General features: G+C 47.8%; 1 protein-coding gene across 1 annotated transcript in view; it reads left to right on the forward strand.

Annotated features, from left to right (window-relative positions):
• CCNK (cyclin K) overlaps window positions 1-16,991 on the forward strand; it is a 29,721-nt gene extending 12,730 nt beyond the window's left edge. Inside the window, exons 4-11 of the mRNA XM_010339477.3 lie at window positions 1,188-1,319; window positions 6,255-6,360; window positions 6,847-6,904; window positions 7,696-7,865; window positions 8,202-8,467; window positions 8,966-8,999; window positions 12,383-12,454; window positions 15,455-16,991. Coding sequence (XP_010337779.2) covers window positions 1,188-1,319; window positions 6,255-6,360; window positions 6,847-6,904; window positions 7,696-7,865; window positions 8,202-8,467; window positions 8,966-8,999; window positions 12,383-12,454; window positions 15,455-16,080 — 1,464 coding nt within the window. The 3' untranslated portion in view covers window positions 16,081-16,991. The remainder of the gene's footprint in view (window positions 1-1,187; window positions 1,320-6,254; window positions 6,361-6,846; window positions 6,905-7,695; window positions 7,866-8,201; window positions 8,468-8,965; window positions 9,000-12,382; window positions 12,455-15,454) is intronic.
• The last annotated feature ends 2,827 nt before the right edge of the window (window positions 16,992-19,818 follow it).

Below are 19,818 nucleotides of genomic sequence, written 5' to 3' on the forward strand. Positions count from 1 at the left end.
CATGAGCAGAGGCAGGGGGAAGCATGTGGCATATTGTCAGCTCAGCCAGGAACTGCATTTGACAGGAAGGGAATGATGAGACCCTGGGTGAAAAGATAGACTGGGTCAGAGCAGGATAAGCCTTGAATGTCGGACTTTAGAAATTTGACTTTAGTGGGTGATCATTCCAGTTATTAAAAGGTTTCGTGAAAATGACAGACTTAACAGGAAAATCGTTGTGTTGATTTATTTGCTGAGATTTTAGTCAGATTTGTATACGTGTCTTCCTCGCTGTTTGTGAAGTTCTTGAAGAAGGAGGCCATGTTGGAATCAGTTTTGTACCCCTGGCAGAGTGTCTGACATCTGGTGTGATCAGGATTATGTGAGGACAGTGGCATGTAGGAAGGATTGAAGCAGACAAAGAGAAGCTGAAGACAGAGCAGCTCGGCCCCCAGTGATACAGGGACTGAGCTAAGGTTCAGGTAACTGGAGAGACAGTTTCTTCATCCAATCAGGCTGCTATAACAAAATGCCTTAGACCCAATAATTTGCACACAGCAGAAACTTAACTCTTCACAGTACTAGAGGCTGGGAAGTGTAAGATCAAGGTGCTGGCAGATTCCTTGTCTGGTAAGGGTTTGTTCCTCAGAAAGGCTCCTTCTTGCTGCATCCTCAAATGGTTGAAGAGAGGAACAAGCCCCTTAGGCCACTTTTAGAAAGGTAGTAATCCCATTCAGAATCATTTCCCAAAGGCCTCACCACCATCTTGGGAATTAGGACGTAAACATTCAGACCAGAGGAGAAAGAAAAGGAAGCACGGGGAGCAGTGTTGAGATGACTTCCACAGGACTGCGTTTACTTGTGCTCTTTCTTTTTCCACAGCAAAGCTGGCTGTTTAGGGAGTGAATTTCAGATTGGAATATAAGAAGAAAATTTATTTATGTGACTGTATTCCTTTTTGGCGTTTTCTTTGTTTACATGACATCTTGTTAAAACTCAATTTTAAATAGTTTATGAAGCCAGAGTTTTGGGGGATTTATATGTATAAAATTTCCTTCAAGCTTATAGAGTATCAGACTGTGTGTGAATGAGAAAAAGGAAAGTAGAGGAATGAGGAAGACCAGTTCATTATGAAGGCCGAAATTTATTTTGTCTTTTTCTATGTGATTTTTGATAACAAAAATCAAGAGCTTTTGTTTCTCTTTTAGGTGACAGGAGCCTGTTGCCTCTTTCTGGCTGGGAAAGTAGAAGAAACACCAAAAAAATGTAAAGATATCATCAAAACAGCTCGTAGTTTATTAAATGATGTACAGTTTGGCCAGTTTGGAGATGACCCAAAGGTAAGAACAATAACTTCTGCCTTCAAGTCTTAATTCCTCACGGAAGCCTTGTGATACTGTCCCACATGTTCGCAATGCCTGTGGCCCCTGTGTCTGACAGTCTCTTGAGTTCCTAGGAGGGCCTTCTGTAGAAGATAGTTTGTGCTTTTGTAAGAAGGTGGGGAAGACCGTGTAGCCCCCACTTACTCAGTGCTTCCCTATGTGCCCAACAGTATTCTGAGCACTCTGGGGCGATGACACATTTCATGGTTATGAGCAGAAATCCCCTTAATGACCATTAGGACTCTACTTCTTAGGTGCAGTGGCAATGGCAGAGTTACAACTCCGGCTAGCTTCCCGGTCAAACAAATGTGCGTGTGCTATGTGTACACATACACATGCCTATGTATGCTGTGTGTCTTTTACTTCCAAACAGTGTTGGAAAGTATCAACATTTGCAGCATTTTTGTGCATCCAGAGCTTGATACTGGTCATGCCACCCATCCTGTCCTTTCCATACAACTCACGCCAGTGTCAGCATGTGGTGCTCAAATAATTGTACATATTCTTTTATTGTATATTTAAAATACCACTTTTAGGGACCCATGGCAGTGTTCCTCCACTCCCATTCTCATCAAGTTCCCCTCATTGCAATCCCTGTAGGGCTTGTTAATTATCCTTCATAACATTTATCACAGTTTGCAATTAAACAGATTTTCAAAAATGCTTTATTTAGGCCAAGGCGGGCAGATTGCTTGAGCCCAGAAATTCAAGACCAGCCTAGGCAACATAGTGAAACCACATCTGTATGATGTAAGAAAAAATTAATATTTCTTTTTAAAAAAAAATCTTTATTTAAGCTGGGCATGAAGTATGCATTACTTTTTGCTGGGCATAAAGCTACTAGGGTGGCATGCAGCTATAGTCCCAGCTACTCAGGAGGCAGAGGCAGGAGAATTGGTTGAGCCTGGGAGGCAGAGGCTGCGGTGAGCTGAGATCGCACCACTGCACTCCAGTCTGGAAGATAGAGCAAGACTCCTTCTCAGGGGGAAAATAAAAACTTTATTTTTTTAGAGGAGTTTTATGTTCACAGCAAAAATGAATGGTAAGTACAGAGATTTCCCATGTACCCCCTACCCCACACATGTACAGCTTTCCCCATTTTCAGCATCCCCCCACCAGAGTGGTACGTTTGCTACAACTGATGAGCCTATATTGACACATCATCACCCAGAGTCCAAAGTTTACATTAGAGTTCATTCCAGTGTTACACATTCCATGGGTTTGGACATAAGTATAATGACATGTAGCCGCTATTATAATATCATGTAGTCTGTTTTCATGGCCTTAAAAATTCTCTATGCTGTACCTCTTTGTCTCCTTCTCCCCACCAGCCGCTGGCAACCAGTCTTGTGCTTTTGTAAGAAAGTGGGGAAGACCGTAAAAATATCACAAGCTGATATTTTTACTGTCTCTATAGCTTTGCCATTTCCAGAATGTCATTGAATTGGAACCATACAGGATGTAGCTTTTCAGATTGGTCTCTTTCACTTAGTGGTATGCATTTAGATAGTAGCATCCATTAGATAGATTTTTGTTAAATTATCACACACATAACTCCCTCCCCTTCTCAGCTGTAAGATGCATGAGAGCAAAGACTGTCTGTCTAGTGCCTCTTACAGTGGCAGGACAGAGTAGGCATTCAACAAGCCCTTGTGGAATAAATGTCAAACTATTGTTAAGAGGAAATTTCTAAATCAGTTAAAGGAAAGCTAAAGCGATGAAGTTCAGCACCGTTCATGGTGATGTTTTTTCTAACTAGCTTGTATTGTCTCACAATAGTTATCTTCGTCTCGCCGAGCAGTATGGATGTATATACAAAATGTATACTCATCCTCATTGCTTCGAGGAGTTAACAAGGGCCCAGAACACTTTTATATTGTGGTTGTGATTAACACTAATATTTTGTAAGTATTGCCAATGAAAGTAACTCCTTTGAACTTAATTATAAATCCATCAACCTCTTTATAAAAATTTGAACCTACTAGAAACTCATAGTAACAGTAACCGAAAATGCAGTTTTATAAATACAATTTCACCGTCAGAGAATGTTTTCAATGCACATGAGTATTTGATTTTTACTGAGTAGTGGGGCCCTGTGTCCTGATGTGATTAGTCCGATGGTAGGAACATGCTGTAGCTCAGTCATGCCCTGGTCACACTGGCAGGTGAACCTTGTGTCTGGCAAGCTGTGCTTAAGGATAAGGCATCACACAGATCTGGGACCACGGCAGGGTGAGGAATCATGGCAGCTGCTGGTTTGTGCTATCCCGGGGTGCCTTGGAGAAGTCCCCCTTTATTTTCAGCGTTTACCCACTGTACCATGAAGTCAGGAAACCAAGCCCCGATCCAGGCACAGTGAAGTAGAGGTTCTGCAGCCCCTGTGCCCCAGAAAATAAGAAAAGGGGGTCACCATATCAATTAGACCTGAATGGGCGAGGGGGACTTTGCAGCCTGCCCCTGCCTCTCTATCTCGTGCAGTCTTCCCTGACATGATTTGGAGCGCAGGAGCCAAAGGAAAACCCCCTGGACCTGGGAGCAGTGAAGACATTGTGGAAAATGTTTTCCTTGGCAGAGAGGAGGGCAGTTATTTTGGGGAGGCAGTATAAGTAATTAGGAAAAATAAGATCATGAGTCACATGAAACTTTTTGCCTTCATTAGCTTTGCTTTAATTGTGTTGTTTTCCCTGTAATATTCAGTATTTGTTTCAGCCTTTGTGTTAGGCACTAGACATGAGACAGGAACACAGTCTCTGCTCTCATGGACTTCACAGCTGAGTGTCAGGATACATTTGAATCAAATAAGTATGTAACTACTTGATTGTTGGTTGTGATGCACACTATAAAAGATCATTTAAGTGCTGTGATAGCATTCCACCCAGGGACCCAGGCAAGCCCCCCAGATAAATATGGGGCTGAAGGAAAGCTTTCCTGAGGAATGATGTTTGCTCAAACACCTGTAATGACCTATTCATTGAATATTTGGAACACAGAGGGAAGGCAGGCCTTGGGCTATCCTGTAGCAGTATATGGGCTACAGCCTGCAAGCCCATTGGTGGCAAGCTGTACTTAAGGATACACTTGGTAAAAAAAAATTCTTTCTAAATTTATAGGAAATGCTGAAGCTTCTGGGAAGCAGGTGGTGACAATGACAGGCAAAGAAAAAAAAATAATTTTTTTTTGAGACAGAGTCTCACTCTGTTACTTAGGCTAGAGTGCAGTGGTACAGTCTCAGCTCACTGAAGCCTCTGCCTCCCGGATTGAAGCGATTCTCCTGCCTCAGCTTCCCAAGTAGCTGGGACTACAGGTGCATGTTACCACGCCCAGCTAATTTTTGTATTTTTAGTAGAGACGGCGTATCACCATGTTGGCCAAACTGGTTTTGAACTCCTGACCTCAAGTGATCCACCTGCCTTGGCCTCCCAGAGTGCTGGGATTACAGGCATGGGCCACCATGTCTGGCCCAATTTTTTTTTATACTGTGTGGAAGTTTCTAAGATTTTTTAAAACTTTCATGAGAAAATGCTTCGGAAACTAGGGTTGAAAAACCTTAATCTTGCCATGTAATTTGAAATAATAAATCATTATAGAATTACCTCCATATCCTATAAATAATACCATGCTCTTAAAGAAAGCTAGTGACCTATAGGTCTGTGCACTTTTTGATGAGATTTACAGTCCTCTGCAGTGCCGTTTCTTTGATGCCAAACAAGGAATTCTCTGCAATTGTCCTTCCCACACAGTGTCTTGATTGTGCTTTACGTTGTCTTTAAGTTATAGGTACAGTTCCTCTCTACAGAGGCTGAGTTCAAGACATTAGTTAGAGGGTATCATCAAAGAGGACATTTCATTAATGATAGCAGCAGTAAAATATCCAAGGATAAACCTTGTGGAAACCTTGTTAGTAGGGTGGGGAGGACTTTAAAACAACTAAAGGACTGAAAAGATTTAATTAATAAATTTTTGGAAGGAAAATTCAATATCGTTGAAAATCTCCATTCTCCCTAATTATTCTGTAAATCCAGTGAGTTCCCAGTGAGAATATTAGTAGCATGTATGTTTTCTGGAGTGATACTAAGTAAAATGGCTACAAGAATTTGGGCGAGGGGGACATGCAGAACCAAGAAACTGTTTGAAAAAGAGAAGTAATACTGGAGTTACTGTATTCCACCCAAATCCCTTTGATCCTGGTACAGCAGTAGACAAACAGATCAGTGAACAGAAAAGATAGTGTGTGTGTATGCAGACGTACACACATAGTTTAGGAGATGATTTAGGTGGCATTTTAAATAAAATTGGAAATGATCATTCAGTACGTGATGTTGGGACAGTTTATTTCAAATAAAGATTTAAGCACAAAATTGATTTGCCCCTATTGACACATAATACACTATATGTGTACGTGAGTATGAGTGTATATACAAACACACACACATAACACGCTGGTACAACTTCTCCTTCTGAGTTTTCATGAGGCTATCATAAACTCTTTCTTGCTTAAAATGTTTTCAGTGAATATTCCTAAAAGATTGCATTTTTAAAATTTGAGGTCTTGAAAGAAATTACAGTTTAGTCAAATTATCAATAACATAAAGATCTGTTTTGTAAAGGGAGACTCTTGTATGTATTGAAGATAATAATGTTTTTAAGGATCTTTTATTTTGTTTTCAGTATTTTCTTACATGAACCCTCTGATTTGTCTTCCTGTTTGAGATATTTTCAGAATTTATCAGTGTCTCTGAGCATGTTAAAAGTCTGAATGGAAGAGAAAGGAATGAAAAACAGTTGCTAAAATACAAGTTCAAGAGAGAATAAATAGATGGGAAAGCTCACTTTTGTAATGCTGATTGAGACCTGTGATTGTAATTACTGTCCTAACATGTGGTCGATTTTTAGGAGGAAGTAATGGTTCTGGAGAGAATCTTACTGCAGACCATCAAGTTTGATTTACAGGTGGAACATCCATACCAGTTCCTACTCAAATATGCAAAGCAACTCAAAGGTAAGAAGCCAAATTTTCAGAAGAACTTTTTCATTCTGAAATCAAGTCTTTAGAATTTGATGACACTCAGATTACACTTCTCAAAAGAGGAAACAAAGTTTGTGTGTAAAATACCAAGGACTTGGTTTGCTCAGTCAATTCAGTACTGCAGCCATTAATGCTGTTTCCTTTTATGTATAAACAAGCTCTGCTATCCAGTTGCCGAGTGATACGAGAGGCAGGAAAATGAGTCAGAATTTTTTAAATAGCCTAATAAACTTAGCCTTGGAGCCAGGTTTTCCATACATGGTGGTTCGGCATAGGTCATGAGGAAGAAGAAGGGGCAGGACATGGACCCACATCATTCATCCTTGTTTCCCAGCTGAAAGCTCTTTGCCGTGTATTTGAGTGGTGCTGAACACGTAGTAGGTTTTCAATAAATACTTGCTTCTGCCTAGGAATTTTTTTCTATTGCTATTAATTTACCTCTTTTCCCCCCATTTCTAGGTGATAAAAACAAAATTCAAAAGTTGGTTCAAATGGCATGGACATTTGTAAATGACAGGTATACATGTTCAAATGTTGTTTAATTATAGTATTTTAAAATAGGCAGAGACTTCATGGGCCATTTCATCTAAACCCCTCATTTTGTGTCGGAAGAAACTGATTGGCCCTGGCTTGAAGAGCCAGTGAATGGCAGAGCTGGGGCTCCCAGCAGAGGGTTTCCTTCTCCCTTGCCGTGTCACGGTATGAGATGCTGAAATTTTATCACCAGTCTGAAACAGAAGTCCAAAACAATACACTGGAAAATTTTGAAAACTAAATACTTAAAGCAAAGTATTAGAGTATATTTTCTGCAAAAATATACTTCCTGGTATAAAAAATGTGGAGCCTTGACACGCTTTTTAGAGGCCAGGGATCTAATGAGGTACCATGGTGGGAAACAGAATGCCTGTGGATAGGGTGGCTGTCAGCCCCATCCCACCGCAGTCAGTGAAGCTTCTCTCACATTTGACTTCCCCCGTAAGCTTTCATTTGAAGAAGCAGTTGAGTGGCTAGGACTTCAACAGTTTAAATAACATAAGACATTTTCATTTGGATTTCATGATGTAGCAATTTTTGGATGTGCTAGAGAATTTTTCTGATACTTTACGGAATAGATACATTACTAACTGTGGTTAAAGTAACTTGGGTACCTTTAGGAGACTAAAGACTTGAGTGTTTTTATGTATAGTACTTTAATTAAATTTAGGGGCAAATGAGCAAATTAATGGTTAGTTATGACATCTTCATGCACTGGTTTAATGATAAATGTCAGATCGTATAATCCAACCTTTTTTGTTCTTGTCGAACTAGTCTCTGCACCACCTTGTCACTGCAGTGGGAACCAGAGATCATAGCAGTAGCAGTGATGTATCTCGCAGGACGTTTGTGCAAATTCGAAATACAAGAATGGACCTCCAAACCCATGTATAGGAGATGGTGGGAGCAGTTTGTTCAAGATGTCCCAGTCGACGTTTTGGAAGGTATCAGGCATGCTAAGCTTTCTTGTGAGTGTGTTCCATGTTTAGCTTATTCTTCCAAGTGTACCCTGAGTCCCAATAGTGGATCTTTCCAAATAGACATAGATAAGCAATAATTCAGAAGCATCTTTAATTAAATTATCTGAAAAGAGTGTCCAAACGCAATCTTTTGGCAAACTAAAAATGCACACCAGTCTTGTGCACAACCAAGATGGGGTGAGTTGCAGATGTGATTCATGCCTGGGTCCTCCTGGGGATATTATAACTGATTCTTTATCCAGGTACAATTTTATGTAAAATGCCAATTTGTGTCAAATGTAATTGTTGGCTATCATTTAGACATATGCCACCAAATCCTGGATCTTTACTCACAAGGAAAACAACAGATGCCTCATCACACCCCCCATCAGCTGCAGCAGCCCCCGTCTCTTCAGCCTACACCTCAAGTGCCGCAAGTACAGCCGTCACAGCCGTCTCAAGGCTCCGAACCAGCCCAGCCCCAGCAGAAGGACCCCCAGCAGCCAGCCCAGCAGCAGCAGCCAGCCCCACAGCCCAAGAAACCCTCTCCACAGCCCAGTTCTCCCCGACAGGTTAAGCGAGCCGTGGTGAGTAGGCCAGGGTAGGCCCTGAGCAGGGCGGGCTTTCCAGGTGGCAGCCACACCTGAGCACTGTTCTCATTTCTAAGCGAGCGCAGGGAATGCCCGAAGCAGGGGTGATCCACCCAGACTCACAGTCTGTGTGTCGGCGGGGGGCCTGAAAATGAAGGTGCTCCAAGGACAGGCTGCCTCTGAGAACCAGGAGGGCCCTCTGGCCGGCTCCTGTTTCCTGCACCCAAGTGGTCCTGAAACTTACTGTTATTTGGAAATCACCATTCAGGAAAGCTAGTTATTCTGTCTTATATTGGTAAATGGAAAGAGGAAGGGAGCAGAAATGACAATCTGGTAGGTGCCCTGGTTTGCCCTGAGCATTTAGGCCAGAAATAATTTTTGTCTGAGGCTGTTCACAGTGACTACTGTCACTGATTCTGGTGGTACCTGGATAATCCATTTTTTCTCATTATATTCAGGATCCCAGTTAACAGTTGTATATTTCTTTTATAACAGGTTGTGTCTCCCAAAGAAGAGAACAAAGCAGCAGGTAATTTCCTGTTCGGATGTTTTGTTTTTAGTTGTATGTGTTCATATGCAAAACTTTAAATTCTTCGCCAATGTTGTTTCCTTTCAGATCTAAACTGGCCTTAAGTCTTAACTTTAGGGCTCATCCAGAACTTTTTTTCATCAGCAAAATTGCATTGTCTGTTTATCACCTGAGCATACATTTTAAAATTGTGCTCTTACGAAGCCGTCAATAGAGAAAACGTTATTGGCAATAAAAATGTACTCAGTAACATCTATAAAAATAAAATGATGGGTGTAGGAGAACTGTTGTTGCAGTTTTCGTTTTAGAGATTAGTTACCCCGTCACAGCAGCAGAGTCCTCTCCCGAACACTAAGCCACAGTAGGTGGGTGGTGTGCTGCCCAGAGAGCCACGGCCCAGCCCGGCCTGGCTGCACATGCAGGCCAGGCCTCTTTTAAACACACTTGGGTCGAGGGGGGTGTCAGAAGTCTAGAACCCAAAGTTAGTTCATGTCTGTATTGGAAATAAACAGAAGGAGTGAGCAACATTGGAACAGTTACAGAACAGAAAATTAGAAATGTTTGGTCATAGGGTCAGTCCACCCATCATACTGAACTCTTTGAAGGCACAGACCAGGTTGACTCATTTCTGTTTCTTTGTTACTTGGTTCTTAGTTCCAGTGAATTATTCATCAAACTGCTGTGACATCTTCCAGTTATGATAGAGCTTTTTTTTTTTTTTTTTTTTTTTTCCCCAGTATATATGAGGGAATGATGAGTTAGGTACAGGTGAATTGTGTGTGTGTGTGTGTGTGTGTGTGTGAATGTGTGATGGACTTTTGTTCTTATTGCCCATGGTGGAGTGCAATGGTGTGATCTCGGCTCACCACAACCTCCGCCTCCCAGGTTCAAGTGATTTTCCTGCCTCAGCCTCCCAAGTAACCAGGATTACAGGCTTGTGCCACCACTCCCGGTTAATTCTGTATTTTTAGTAGAGACAGGTTTTCTCCATGTTAGCCAGGCTGGTCTTGAACCCCTGACCTCAGGTGATCTGCCTTCCTTAACCTCTTGAAGTGCTGGGATTACAGGCATGAGCCACTGCTCCTGACCTACAGGTGAATTTTTTAATTAGCTTCAAATTGACAGGTATTAAATGTGAGACACAAGAATGGGCTGTGCTCCGTGCCACGTGGGATGCATTTGAGATGAGCTGATGTGCTGTCAGTGGGGCAGGAAACAAGCTGCATGTGACCTTGAAGGAGGAGCTGCCTTTGGGCAGGGGAGCAGAGGGGATGGATGGAGCAGTAAGGTGGAAGGACGGAAGTGAGCAAAAGAATTGAGGACCTTGGGGAAATGGAGAGGAGTCTTCCTGGAACGCGACAGATTGAAAGGCAATAGCTTCTGATAGGGTCAAAAATGTGGGTTAGGACCAGATCAGAATTCACCTGGAGGACTATGAGTTTTGCGGAGGCAGGGCAAGCCATTGCAGATGTAGCAGGGAAATGGAAGAATCTAAATTCATTTGAGGACGAGTCCCCTGGCAGCAGTAAATACAGCAAGTGGTTGGGAATGGGGAGAAGCTTGCTGACACCCACGGGAAGCATGGTGAAACATGATGGCCTCAGCGTGCTGGCTGCAGGGCAGGAAGGGTGGGTCCAGAGGCAGCTTCATGGAGCTTAGCTGTGCTGTGCCGTATAGGCCGCTGGCTGCAGAGGGCTACGAGCACTCAAAATGAGCCTGGCTCGAACTCCAAAGCACCATCAGCGCAAAATACACAGAGATTTCCAAGAAAGAAGAGTGTGAGGCCTCTCATTAGTAAAGCTTTATATTGGTTACATGTTGAGATAAAATTTTAGATCTGTAGGGTTAAATAAATTTTGATCCATTTCACTTCCCACCCCCCCCCGCAAAGTCTTGCTCTGGTGCCCAGGCTGGAGTGTTTTACTTGTTAAAGTGGTTCCTGGCCCACCTGTAATCCCAGCACTTTGGGAGGCCAAGGCATGATTTGAGTCCAGGAGTTCGAGGCCAGCCTGGGCCTCGAATGTTATATAGTGTAGGGAGACCCCATCACTACCTAAAATTTAACAATCAGCTGGGCGTGGTGGTGCCGCATCTGTGGTCCCAGCTACTTGGGAGGTTGAGGCAGCAGAATCCCTTGAGCCTGGTTGGTTGAAGCTGCAGCGAGCCATGATTACTACACTCCAGCCTGGGTGACAGCGAGACCCTGTCTCAAAAACTAAAGTGGCTCCTGGAAAGTTTAAAATTGTAGATACGTGGCTCTCAGTTATATTGCTGTTGGACAGCCCTGATGTAGACAGCAGCAGCTACCTATTCCCAGTTGTGGAAAAAGGGAGGAGGTAGGTTCCTGAGGTGAGAGCAATACCAGTTACAGGAGGCAGGGGAAAAGGTAGAGTGTGAGGTGCTGGTCCATGGGTCTAGGGGTGGGCCGTGGTTTTGGTAGCAAGATAGACACTAGAAAGGTAGGTTTGTAGTTGTCCACTTAGAGTACCTTTGGACCCTGAGGAAGAGGGTGAGGAGAGAGGAGGTCCCTGGACCTTGAATCAAGCCTGTGTTTGAGATGGAGGAAATCCAGAGAGGGGACTCAGATCTAAGTGGTGTACAAGCCAGAAGAAAGTACATTTCAGGAAGAAAAAGCCTCCACATGTAAACAGAAAGACAGGTTGTTTTTCGGCTGGGATGTGCACGCTGCCTTCTTAAATGGAAGAGATTGGACTTTCGTGGGCTGCCTTGGAGGCCTAGTGCCGCCATTGTGGATCCTGGCTGCGTACCGCTGCCTGACCCTGGAAGGGTGGGCTGTTTCCCTCAGGGGGTCCCGACTGCTGGGCTTTTATGAGCAGCACGTTCTTCCTGCCATCAGCATGTCAGCCTCCAGAGCTCTTCTGACCCCAGTTAATGCGCTGCTTCTGACATGCTGCCAACGGGAAGTCAGTATTTGGGAGAGAGTAAATAAATTACAAAAAGGTAGAGATTCTCTTGTGAACCCCCAGGGAACTGAGTGACATGATGTTGCTACTCTGGACCTTTCTTGGTGTCTCTGTACCAGGGAGGACTCCAGGTAGGTAATACGTGCTCATGAAGAGGTCACTGTGCTGGCCTCACATTGTTGGAGGGACTGTGTGAAGTGGTCAGTAAGGGAACTCAGGTAGGGGTGGAGAACGGGCTGCCTGCGGGAAGCTTGCAGTTCTTGTGGAGGGAGGTAGTATTTAATTTGTTAACAGGATTCATGCATAATGGTTTAGCTGAGAACCTTCTTCAAGTTAAAGCCTTGCTCATCCCTGTTCTTCTTCTCCCAAAGAAATCTCTGCCAGTACATTTTTCTTTATGACATGCTTAGTTGTGTAAAGAAGTCTGAGTGGTTTTCTAATCTGCTTTTTTTTTTGTAGAACCACCACCACCTAAAATTCCCAAGATTGAGACCACTCACCCACCGTTGCCTCCAGCCCACCCACCTCCAGGTAAGCATCTGCTGAGGCAGCTTGGCCAGCTGTGCACATTGCCGCTGAACGATGGACACAGCAGGTCCTGGGAGCTTAGAAAAGGGGGACTGTGGGGCCAGATTTACAGCGTCAGCTATGGGCAGGAATCTGAAAAATTGTTCTCGGGCTGGGCACAATGGTTTGTATCTATGATCCCAGCACTTTGGGAGGCCGAGGCAGGAGGATCACCTGACCCTAGGAGTTCCCGGTCAGCCTGAGCAACAAAGTGAGACCCTGTCCAAAAAATTAGCCAGGTGTGGTAGCACACGCCTGTAGTCCCATCTACTCAGGAGGCTGAGATGGGAAGATCGCTTGAGCCCTGGGCATGGAGGCTACAGTGAGCTGTGATGGCACCACTGCACTCCAGCCTGGGTAAGGAGGAGACTCTTGTCTCAAGGAAAAAAAAAAATTCTCATTTTCACCAGATAGTTTGAGAATGTTGTAAATTGTTAAGTATATCTGACTATTCTCCGACCTCTCACATCCAGAAATGCTAAACTACACATTGTATTAGAATCAGTTTAAAGAAAGAAAGCCAAACCCTGCCAGCTGAGCGTTTATCCAGATGGAGGCAGGGTTACTGTGGGTGCTAGGCTCCAGCCTCCCACACCTGCTTCCTGTCGGCAGGGTGTCGTTCTAGTGCATTTGGACGAAGAAGCAGTTGTACAGAGTAAATGAAAGAGTGAGAAGTTCTCCACAGGTGGGTGGCACGCCGGAAAGCCTCTCCGATCCCAGTGGAAATAGAGGAGAAAAGCTGGAAAGCAGATGGCATTCTTTGCCTGTGGCCATTCCATTGACCATTTCGGAAGGTGAAGCACTAGAGAAGGCCGGAGTGACCTGTGCTTTCTTTCCGAAAGGTGGTTGATACTCCGGAGGCTTCCGAGCCTCTGTCGGCTTCTGCCACCTGCTGCACTCACTGTTGGTCGGTGCACATGGCTCACACTGGGGCTCACAGCACCGTGTGTCCCTAACAGATGTGCCACAGATGACATTTCTGTTTCTACTCAATCATGATAGCGTTTGTGCTTTGGGAAGACAGAGGTGTCATTTTCTACTTTGGGCCAAATCCCAAAACCCCCAATTCAATGTGAACCTTACTTTAAACAGCGCCTGCTGTTGCTCATGGAGTATTTAGGGAGCACCTCACCAGGGACCGTTCCCCGGGTCCAAGTCAGGCTGCCCCTGCACTGAGGAGACAGACAGGTGGCTCACGTGGGGAGCCCAGGGCGGCCAGAGGGGTGCTGCTGCCTCCAGGGCCTGAGTAGCTGCTGTGGAGGCCTCAGAGCTCTGCTCCCTCCCCCATTACAGTTGGCCAGGAGTGGGCCTAGACTTGATTGAATAAGACCTGGGAGCCAGAGCCACTGCCAGGAGGCCATGGGGAAGAGAGCAGGGCCTGGGAGTCACGGCGCCTCCGAAGGTGGAGGCAGCAAAGCTGGGCAGTAACGAAGGGAAGGAAGCGTAGCTCCTGGGAGGCCTAGGCTGAGGGAAGAAATGTTCAGGTCAGGAGGGATGTTTAGGGGGCAGTTTGGTGGCCGTTTGTGGCACTTGGGTCAGGAGCAAGTGTGTAGAGAGGGAATGGTGTGCCAAGGGGAGACCCACACTTGCTGTTCCAGCTCAGTGGCAAAGGACAAGGGCGGGCGCACTGGTGACGTGAAGATTTAGGCCTCGGGGTTGAGTGTTGGAAGAGTTGGCTTCTGCGACGTGGAGGAGTGGGCCTGTGGGCGCAGGTGGCTGTGGAGTGACACCCAGGAAGCATTAAAGGGTGTTGGCACTTTTCTGCACCTCTTTTTTAGTCAGCTTCCAGAACCCCAGGGCACCTGGCCCCAACCTGGAGCCGAAGCCAGTTCTCTAAGGTCAGGCATGTCTGACCTTCCGACCTGGTGGACTGGGGGGCACTGGTCTGCACAGGCAGCCCCCGGTGGCACACCTGTTGCCGACCTGAAATCCTGCTCATGCTCACTTTGACGAGATCAGACAGGTTGTGCACCAGTGTTCGTGTCTACACAACCAGGACGCCATGCTGTGCCTTGCCCAGCCCAAGTGCTTGGGGAACAGAAGCCTCTGATGGCCTTTGCCCGCTTTATGCTCTTCTCTGGAGCCATATGTTCTTCTCATGTTGCTCCTATGGTTTGTCTCTTGGGCTGCCTTGGGAAAGGACACTCATTCTGTTTGGCTCTCTGTGGTGGGGTGTATCGACATCATTTTCCAGGGGTCTGATGGTGACCAAGGGATCACGGGCCAAAACGTGTAGATAAGGCTTTGGTGGAAGTGGGCCTGAGGGCTCCTGGGCTGGGAGGCACCTCGGGAGGGGCCTGTGGCTGGTTCTGAGCACAGGTATCTCAGGAGTGCTTGACACCTGGTACCACCTGTCCCCGTTGCACACGCAGACACAGCACGCATGACACACTTCTCTCAAGGAGACTGCTCTTGAGAGCACGAAGTGGGGTGTATCTAGCCCGTCTTGAGTAGAGTAGAACCTGAATTGCTTCGTTGATGGATATGTTGGGAGTGTCAGAGGCTTGTACAGAGTTGTTTTAAATGCCATCAATTCATCTGACTACGTCTAGGCTATCTGAAAAATGCCAGTGCTGCAGACAGCAGTTCATTATGGTCCTGACTCCTGGGCTCAGATTCTGAAGGCAGAAACGGGCAGAAAAACGCTTGTTGCACTAGGAAGAGGGGACCGGGGCCAGGGCACAAGGGGGCTTTGCGTGCTGCGGAGACTGCCTGTGGGTGGTGTGGTCGGGGCTGAGGGAAGGAAGACCCCAGGTCATCCCAGACAGAGTGGAGGGCCTTTTTGACAGATGATGGGGAGACATCTGGTGGCCTCAGGACATGGGGCACGGGCCCATGCGTTGGGCCACAGAGGTGGCAGCTGCTCCCTGTTCCTCTGTAAAGATGGCCCTGAAGGGCCGGGAGGCACTGAAAGAGCAGCCGTTGCTGGCAGAGGCCAGGCACTGACGCATCTCTCTCCTGCAGACCGGAAGCCTCCCCTCGCTGCTGCCTTAGGTGAGGCTGAGCCGCCAGGCCCTGTGGATGCCACTGACCTCCCCAAAGTCCAGATTCCTCCTCCGGCCCACCCGGCTCCTGTGCACCAGCCACCACCGCTGCCACATCGGCCCCCGCCCCCACCCCCCTCCAGCTACATAACGGGGATGTCCACCACCAGCTCCTACATGTCTGGAGAGGGCTACCAGAGCCTGCAGTCCATGATGAAGGCCGAGGGGCCCTCCTACGGCGCCCTGCCCCCTGCCTATGGCCCGCCCACACACCTGCCCTACCACCCCCACGTCTACCCGCCCAACCCACCCCCGCCACCCGTACCTCCTCCCCCGGCCTCCTTCCCCCCACCTGCCATCCCACCCCCTACTCCTGGTTACCCCCCACCCCCACCCACCTATAACCCCAACTTCCCACCCCCACCCCCACGCCTGCCCCCTACCCACGCAGTGCCCCCTCACCCGCCTCCAGGCTTGGGCCTGCCACCAGCCAGCTACCCACCTCCTGCTGTGCCCCCTGGAGGACAGCCCCCTGTGCCCCCACCCATTCCCCCACCCGGCATGCCTCCAGTTGGGGGGCTGGGGCGGGCAGCCTGGATGAGATAACGTGAGCCTTTTTTCCCTTTTTTTTTTAAAAAAAAAAAAAAAAAAAGTTTTTGTAATCGACTTGCAGAGTAGTTGAAGTGGGGAAGCAGCAGGGTACCTTGTGTAATGCGTGAACTTTGCAGTATGGGAGGAATGGACCAGGCCCCTGGGATAGAATGGGGTGGTCCTCATCTGGAGGACAGGGACAGCCAGCTTTCAGAGTAGCCTCATCAGTGCCCTTGCAGTCTGACCGTGTACACTCGGTTCAGCTCACGTCTGAGTCCTGCACTGGGTTACTTTATACTAGTGAAGATGTTAACCAGCCATATTGGCTCAATAAATAGCTTCGGTAAGGAGTTAATTTCCTTCTAGAAATCAGTGCCTACTTTTCCTGGAAACTCAATTTTAAATAGTCCAATTCCATCTGAAGTCAAGCTGTTGTCATTTTCATTCAATGACGTTCTCTCCCATGACACCCAGAAGGGTCAGAAGAACCACATTTTTCATTTATAGATGTTTGCATCCTTTGTATTAAAATTGTTTTGAAGGGGTTGCCTGTTGGATGGCTTTTTTCTTTTTCCTCCAGGGAGAAGGGGAGAAATGTATTTGGAAAGTAATGTATGTTTACATCTATTTGCAAATTCCTGTACATAGAGATATATTTTTTAAGTGTGAATGTAACAACATACTGTGAATTCCATCTTGGTTACAAATGAGACTCCTTCAGTCAGTTATCCAAATAAAAGCAGTTGTGAAACTATCCCTTTCTTTGTTACGGGTAGAAGGTGGGGCTCCAGGCCTTTGCAGTCCCTGGGTTACAAAATCTGCAGAAGCCCGTTTCCTCCTTCCAGACCTTGGGGATCCAGGAGAGGCCTGGCCAGAGAGCCAACCCCAGCATCTCCCGAGGCACTCTGGGTGGATCGGCACAGCTGCCTGCCTGTGTCCCGCGCCTGCCTTGGTGCATAGAATACAGGTTCCGAAGTCAGACACGGGCTTGGGTTTGAAACCAACCCACCTGTGATGAGACGGAGGCAGTTGGAGGAGCAGCAGCCTCACCAACTACCCTGAGGGGCCCCGAATGAACCCCCATCTGAGGTGCTTGAGGGGCCATGGCCTGTCTCTGGCCCTGCCCCCCACGACAGAAACACACTGAGCAGCCAGCCAGGAGGCGCACAAAGAGGCCTTTATTTATCTAGCTCAAAGTATACACTATCACAATCTTGTTACTCCTTTTACTAAAATAGTTCAAATCAGTGTTTTTACCACACTATCAAAAAGTTCTATTTCTTTTTGTCTCCCCACATCAGAGTGGTTGGATAGAAGGTAGAAACAGGCCGGGAGTCACAGGCTCCCAGCTCTAAACCGTGCCAGGGCAGGAGGATGGCTCCAGGTCTCACGGGGGCACGTTCTACAGAAAATAGACATAGCTGCCAGGCCCAGGACAGAAAGCAGACATTCCAGTCCATCTCCAAAAAGCAGCGCAAACGCCCCCACAGTATGAGAAGTAAACACCTCCACCGCTCTGCAGTCATGCGTTTTGTTTTCTTTAAGAAAAAAAAAATCAGTAGTATGTATCTTGTTTCCTCAAGTTTCAAGAAAAAAAAATGAAAGGTCACTTTTTTCTCTTTAAACACTGGTGTGTAGCTAGTAACTTGGATAAGAAGGTGCCCCCAACAAAACGTGCTCAGCATGTTCTGGGCCAGGATGGGCCCGGCTGCCTGGCTGAGGCGAGAAAGGAGACCGTCCGTCACAGTGGACACTGAAGCTGAGTGCCAGTGCTGCGGCCAGCTTCACCATCGAGACTGAGCCTTTGAAATGGGGAGGGGGCATCTGAAAGGGCACCCCCACTGGGGGCTTTCAGAGCTAGGAGTCACCCTGAGCTGCAGTGTCCCCAGGGTTCCCCCGTGGGAGGCCCCATCTGACTCTCTACAGCCCACGGTGCTCTGCAACTGCCACCTGTCCTCAGGCATATGGCATCACTACTGCTGGCCTTTAAAATCAGCTATTAATTTGAGATGTGACTGTCACTGACAGAGTTCTGTCCTGAAAAGCCATCCCAGTGCCATGTTGGCTCAGGGGGCACCAGCTTTGTGCTGTCTCCGTAACAGGCAGGAGGGTTCTCAAAGCAACATTCCACTGATCCCTGGACGCCACTGCAGCATTAAGGACAGGGTCCGTCCCCTTGAGGGGAAAGGTGGCTTCAAGGCTGTTCTCTGGACCTGTTTGCAGGACATCCACAGGTACCAGGAGCCCATACTTATTGCTTATTTCAGTGGTGGCCAAGCCAACCTGACCCAAACATGACGCACATGGGTTCCCAGACTTGGCTCCCACTCATAATTGACCCACACTCCTTGGGCTGCTCTGCTCTTCATTAGACGCCAAGACCCAGAAGGGCCTCTGCCCAGCTGTCCACGTGGGCAAGAATCACTGGGTACAATGACCAGCAGGTGTTCACCCAACTTCACATGTACACCCCTGGTGACCAGGAGAGCACCACCTGACCGGGGCACCCTCCTTCCCAAAGAGCCTCCTGGTGACAGCCACATCAGGAGCGCCATACCATCCCATCACCAGCGCCCACTCACTGCCCCCCGCCCCGGGCTAAGATGGGGGGGTGTGAGCTTTCCCCTGAGAGCAAATGGGCAGCGAGAACTGCTCAGAATGGAGCCGCCGGCTAGGGAGAGGGACAGGGTAGCCACCTCCCTCCTGCCTGCATCCCCAGCCTCAGGCCTGCGGGAGACCAGCTGGGTAGGAAGACAGCCTCTTTGGGCTCTTCAGGTCGGGCTCTGAGCACCCCTGGAAGAGCAAGGGAGTCTGACGAGGACCTGGTGAGGTCCTGGACTCGAGCCAGGGCTGCTCACAGCAGCATGCGGAGGTGGGGAGTGGCCTGTCCCCGCTGCAGCTCTAGGATCTCACCTGTCATGTGCCACACATCACTTACCCCACTAGGCCTTATTTTCCTCACGCAAAATTTTCTATTGCACTTGACAGTTTATACATGGTCATTTACAGGAAGAGCTCACTTGATCCCCAGAATCCTGTGAGGAGGGCCTTATGCTGCCCATTTAACAGCTGAGGACACGGGCTCAGAGCGGGGACGCAACTGTGCGCCCGCAGCGAGGACGGCTCCACCCGGCCCGCCCTTGGCCTCCCCAGCAGGTGGGCCAGCGGCTCACATGCCCCCAGTGAGGACCCCTGCCCTGTGTCACTGGATGGCCTGGAGCCATAAGCAAGGCTGAAAAGAACCTCAGAGACCTGTTTCCACCAGGGGCCCAGAGAGGCTGCGTGAACTGCTAAAGGTCACACCGCAAACTAAAGCCAGGACCAGACCAGGCCTCCTTCCCAAAAAGAGCAGAACTCTCATCTGCAACCCAGACGGCTCTGTCCACAGGGACCCAGGGTGCAGCCAGTCCCTGGGGGAGGCCACAGCCAACCAGAGCCCCAGCTGAGGCCTAGCACTGCCCACCAGGAGAATCCCATGTGGCTCAGCCCGGAAGCTCCCCCCAGGCCCTTCGTCATGTAAACCACAGAAAGGGGCATGCCTCAGGCATGGGGCAGGAGGAACCCAAAAAGGGGGCGGCCTGGACAGGGTGATGGGGGACACCGCAGAGACTGTGTGTGTTGGGGGACAGGGTGGCGGAAGACACTGCAGAGACTGTGTTGGGGGAGGGGGGTGACCGCCAAAAGCAAGGAGCAGCTGGCACGGGGTAGCTGGGGATGGATCTCCAGGTGTGAGGGGACCCTGAGCTCCAGGGC

Source organism: Saimiri boliviensis, chromosome 2, assembly GCF_048565385.1.
Source record: "Saimiri boliviensis isolate mSaiBol1 chromosome 2, mSaiBol1.pri, whole genome shotgun sequence".
In the NCBI taxonomy this organism is placed as follows: domain Eukaryota; kingdom Metazoa; phylum Chordata; class Mammalia; order Primates; family Cebidae; genus Saimiri; species Saimiri boliviensis.